This window comes from Diaphorina citri, unplaced genomic scaffold (assembly GCF_000475195.1).
Source record: "Diaphorina citri unplaced genomic scaffold, Diaci psyllid genome assembly version 1.1 scaffold329, whole genome shotgun sequence".
Classification (NCBI taxonomy): Eukaryota; Metazoa; Arthropoda; class Insecta; order Hemiptera; family Psyllidae; genus Diaphorina; species Diaphorina citri.
Window position 1 is genome coordinate 72,431 of NW_007377764.1, and position 5,590 is coordinate 78,020.

A 5,590-nucleotide genomic window follows, 5' to 3' on the forward strand; every position below is an offset into this window, starting at 1 on the left:
AAAAAAAAAATTTTGGGGGCCCCTTTTTTTTTTAATTTTTGGACACCCCCCCCCCCCCCCCCAAAAAAAAGTTTATACTCCACTGCATACATGTAGGGCTAAGGAAATGTATGGTAATATTCAGTAGTAAACTAAAAATGATCATCACTTTCTACCTCATAGTTCCAAGTAGACTGCTTAGTCCTCCCATCTGATTGATCTGACCTCCAAAAAATTGCATGAGTTGCTGCTGAGACATGTTGCTCAGCAAATTCTGAATGTCTCCTTCAACTGAAAAGAGAAAGCATGACAATTTTAAGACAGATTACACAAGCATATCAAATAATCAGAGCATATCCACTATTGTCATGTCTGAGTCAGAGAAATATTTTTGTGTTGTCTGAGAACAATTAAACAAGAGAATTAAATTTGAAGTAGGTATGGATTATATTATTTGCATCATACAACAATTTATCTGATATTGTCTGAGAACAATTAAACAAGAGAATTAAATTTGAAGTAGGTATGGATTATATTATTTGCATCATACAACAATTTATCTGATATCTGTGCTAAAATGTGGCTCTTGCATTTTTGTGTGAAGTCTAGACTTTAATTACCTCTGCCACTTGAGTCTGATCTTTGGGAACCTGGAGTTGGAGGATTGTTTAAAACCTCGTTGACCTTGCGGGCATTCTCATCATCCTTATCAGTTTTAGGTTCTTGCAACCAGAAGAACAGTTTCCTGTTGGACGATTTAAACTTGAGAACATACACCCTTCCTGTTGTACATTGTGGGACCTTCTTGAACTCGCAATCATCTGGGAAGATGATGAGATCCTGGAAAAGAAATCATATGAGGTAAATCAAATGTACTAGGTCCTTTTTCTGAGGGGTACTTGAGGGTACTTGAGAATATTTATTGATTATATTTATATTTCTCTAGTTCAATATATCCCAAGATCTTTTGATGCAAACCATTTCTCTCTCTCTCTCCTCTTGTCTATATCCTTACCTGAGACCAAGTGAGGCTTCATTTCAATCAGTTTAAAAATAAGCTAGCTCCCTTAAATCAGTTCATGCAAAAAGTAGACTAATTTTGACCTATGTTCTTGTCATTAGTGTCATACTTACTTCTACAACTGATCCAGACTGACGATCTTTCCAGCAGAAATGCATGAGAGAATCATCGGACTGATGTACATACGGTTCATGCAAAAAGTAGACTAATTTTGACCTATGTTCTTGTCATAATGTCATACTTACTTCTACAACTGATCCAGACTGACGATCTTTCCAGCAGAAATGCATGAGAGAATCATCGGACTGATGTACATACACCAGTTCATGCAAAAAGTAGACTAATTTTGACCTATGTTCTTGTCATAGTGTCATACTTACTTCTACAACTGATCCAGACTGACGATCTTTCCAGCAGAAATGCATGAGAGAATCATCGGACTGATGTACATACACCAAACCCTTCCTTTTGTCTGGATGAACCATTTTCCCCTTCATGGTCATCTTGCCAGCTTTAAACTCAACCAAGTTCTTGCTTTGGCTCCTACTGACGGTACTACCAAAGAGTGCTCCACCAGACGACTTCTACAACTGATCCAGACTGACGATCTTTCCAGCAGAAATGCATGAGAGAATCATCGGACTGATGAACATACACCAAACCCTTCCTTTTGTCTGGATGAACCATTTTCCCTTTCATGGTCATCTTGCCAGCTTTAAACTCAACCAAGTTCTTGCTTTGGCTCCTACTGACGGTACTACCAAAGAGTGCTCCACCAGACGGCATTTTGCAGCAGATGGGCTCAGTTGGAAGTTTCTGTCTACAGTAAGCCCAAATTAATGAGGATTTCAAAAGAAAAAAAGCTCAGTTCTCACTACACCGAAAAAAGACACAAGAAGTCCCTAATACTCCTGATTTGCTGATTTCCAGATAATTTGAATCTTTGAAAAGATTAAAAAGAAAAATCAAACTTCTCAAAAGTGCAAAATCACCGCTCGTGCTCGTCAGGGTCTCCACTCCAAATTTTTAAAAATCACTAGATTCAAGGAAAAGAAATCACTAGATTTGACTTGAAAATCACTAGATTTCTAAGCACCGAAAAAAGACACAAGAAGTCCCTAATACTCCTGATTTCCAGATAATTTGAATGTTTGAAAAGATTAAAAAGAAAAATCAAACTTCTCAAAAGTGCAAAATCACCGCTCGCCGCTCGTGCTCGTGCTCGTTGACTCGTTCATTTAATGTTGCACTGTTGCCATAGGACCATCCATGGCCAGGCTCAAATCTAGCACTCTTCGTTGTCGTTGTCTTTTTCGTTGTCGCTAATTTTTCTAATCAAATAATCAATTTTTCGTATAAAAAAAGTACACGAAATTTAATCTTTGAAAAGATTAAAAAGAAAAATCAAACTTCTCAAAAGTGCAAAATCACCGCTCGTGCTCGTTGACTCGTTCATTTAATGTTGCACTGTTGCCATAGGACCATCCATGGCCAGGCTCAAATCTAGCACCTAGCACTCCAGTGCGTCACCAATCGAATCAACCAGCTCGAGGAGGTGGTGGATCTCAAGAGCTAAACGTTTAGTTTGGTGATACACTGGTGCTCGTTGACTCGTTGACTCGATGACTCGTTCATTTAATGTTGCACTGTTGCCATAGGACCATCCATGGCCAGGCTCAAATCTAGCATCTAGCACTCCTGCACTCTTCGTAGTCTTCGTTGTCGTTGTCTTTTTCGTTGTCGCTAATTTTTCTAATCAAATAATCAATTTTTCGTATAAAAAAAGTACACGAAATTTAATCTACAAACGCATTTTACTTAAAACTAGTTGAATATCACCTAGTATAGACTCTAGAGTCTAGATACTCTAGATAGAGAAATTTCTTTTTTTTGTGAATATTATACAATTTTACCCTATTTGTAATTTATGTAATTTAAGGTAGTATTAAGTTAGTATATAAGATAAAAATTGTATAAAAGTGTCCAAAAATTGAACTTTTTTTTTAAAAAAAATTTTAGGCGGCCGATTTTTGACAAAAAAATTTATATCTTAAAATACTCCCCGTGTAATAAGGAATCATATTATGTATGAAAAATTTGATTTTTTTTTTCGAAGTTCGAAGCAACATTGACTTTGGTTGATATTTCGACCAGATCTGGATGAGTGACTGGCCGATTTTTACCAAATTGTAACAGTCGCGTCCTTGGACCATACGGACCATACCCCATACCGGTATATCATACCAAATTTCATCACTCTACGACAAACCGTTGTTGAGATATTTAATATTTTGTATACCACCTTTTCCCATTTAAACCTGTAGTACATACATACACACAGACCATGGGCTAAAAAACACTTTTCTCACATTAGTAGGGGATCCCAAAACGGATATTTCCAACCATTTCCCGATTTTGAAAATTTGGACCGATTGCAATACTTTCATTACTAGTATAGCTCCGCTATACTGTAGTAATAGAAAGTAAAAAGTTTTACCTTGGCATCTTGACTGCTCCTCACGAGTATATTCAACGGATGTCTGGTATTCTTGAGTAGTTCATTGCCCTGCTGATATTCCTTAAACAATTTCCACAGCATATATTTCTTGTTCCTTCCGTTATTCTCTTGTTGAGAATAGTCTATTTGTTCTAAAGGTTTCCTGGTTCGTTGGTTTTGTTTAGGTTGCGAGAATTGTTTGCATTCAGCATTAGTTTGACTAGAAGGTATTTTTTGGTTCGGTGGTTTATCACAAAACATTGGCTCTTCCACTCTCATAGGACTGTCTTGTTTAAGCTCGGTTGTATCAATATCAGTTTGCTCAGGATCTTCTTGGTCACATGGTACGTCTATGATGAGTCTGGGGGAAACAAATCAAAGTAAAACGATAATGGCAAGGTGAATAGACTGAAAACCCCTTTTTTCCATTGGCAAAAAGATTTATAGGATAGCTATTCCGAAAGCTATTCTAGGTATAAACCGTTGTAAAAAGCTACGAAAGCAAGTTAAATAATAAATAATTACTTAATGAGTAGGAGCTAGGAGGAGTTGTCTGTACAAACATGAAAATTAATGAGTAGACCTCCCCCCTAATTCTGTTACGAAATTGAATGTTAACAATAAACTTATTATTATTATTGTTGTTATTAATTCAACATGTAAATTGAGAAAGATGAGGTGGTAGTGAACTAAAGAATAGAATAGAATATACCTTCTTTATCCTGCTCAAATGAGACTAAAAAGTCCCTTTACCCCACCAGGCCAGCAGTGTAAACAAGGTCTCGTGTATTGTATGGGTTTAACAAAAAGAAATATAATATACGAACTTGTTGGAACTGAGGGGACGCCAAGGTGGTTCTCAGCTGCTCTTCTTGATTACCATCGGGTCCAATAGATGGCAAATGTTGCTGCAGTTCTTCCACAAAGGCAGGGTTGTTGAGAATGGCTTGTAGAGACTCAGGGGTGATGGCCGGTGAGAGGTCTACAGAGCGACCTGTGCTAGCTGTAGCCCCAGCTCCTGCAGCACCACTTGCACCCAGCCCTGATAAGAGGGACTGTAGATCACGCAGCTGAATTGTACCTGGGATACACAAAATTTCAAATAGGTTATTATTATTATTTTACAAATAAAATGACCCTATGTATGGTACCTTAAATTTGAATCTAATACTGTACTTTTTGTAATCCAGCAAACATTTATTTTTATTAAGTGGCTACTTACTTAATATCTCTTATCAAAGGAAGAGAGGGAGAAAAGAAAAATGTTCTTAAAAAAACAATGTTGTTGTTTACAGTTGGATACAGTCAGTATAATTTTTGGCGGCTCACAATATTTTATATTGGTTATTTCTACTCTAAATGAATGGGCTGCCTGACTTTGGACCCAGATTTTTTTAATACCTAGATGATTCAAAAACCCAAGAACGGTTACTCACTATCAAGGTTGCTTGAGACCGGTGTGGTTGTTGTTGATGCTGAACTTGTAGTGCTTGAGGTTTTAGCTGGAGTGTTGGTACTGCTTGTAACAGTTACAGGTGTAGCTTTAGGAGTAGAAGAGGAAGTACGACTACCTGTTTCAGCACCAGTGGATGTGGCTCCAGAGCTACGAGAACTTGCTGTGGTTGATGGCCGACTGAGAAACAGAAGAAGAAAAGAATGTAAATGCATTAATGTAAAGTGGTTGAAGTCCATTGAAGAAAAACAAAAAATGTTCTCTTTTTATATGATTATACAGGCTGTCTCACTGGGGGAACTTTAAACAGGGAGTCTAGCTTAGTCTGGCTGATGGACTTTAAGCAAGGAGCATGTGAGCCCGAATTTCCCTTCCTAAAGAAATAACTAAGGTTGAGTGCAAAGGGCATCCATTCATAAAATTTGTAGCCAAAACCGAATGTCAACCCAAAGCTGATTCAGCTGATTGAGAGGCTGACAAAAAAGTAAAAATGCTAACCTTGTCTGTACATGGGAAAAGAAGAAGATAGATACAGTTGAAATTTCTTTCTCAGGATTAAAACTTTTATTAATAACTGTTATAATAATAATCTTATAGTAGTAATAGTCAAATAGTCATGTAATTACCATAATACCGGGGG

General features: G+C 37.2%; 1 protein-coding gene across 1 annotated transcript in view; it reads right to left on the reverse strand.

Moving 5' to 3' along the window:
* Positions 1–2,011, reverse strand: part of LOC103507607 (proteasomal ubiquitin receptor ADRM1) — a 4,841-nt gene extending 2,830 nt beyond the window's left edge. Inside the window, exons 1-4 of the mRNA XM_008472099.3 lie at positions 1,777–2,011; positions 1,381–1,574; positions 600–819; positions 156–270 (exon numbers count right to left, since the gene is read on the reverse strand). Of these exons, the coding sequence (XP_008470321.1) occupies positions 156–270; positions 600–819; positions 1,381–1,574; positions 1,777–1,786 (539 nt within the window). The 5' untranslated portion in view covers positions 1,787–2,011. The remainder of the gene's footprint in view (positions 1–155; positions 271–599; positions 820–1,380; positions 1,575–1,776) is intronic.
* Positions 2,012–5,590: the final 3,579 nt, after the last annotated feature.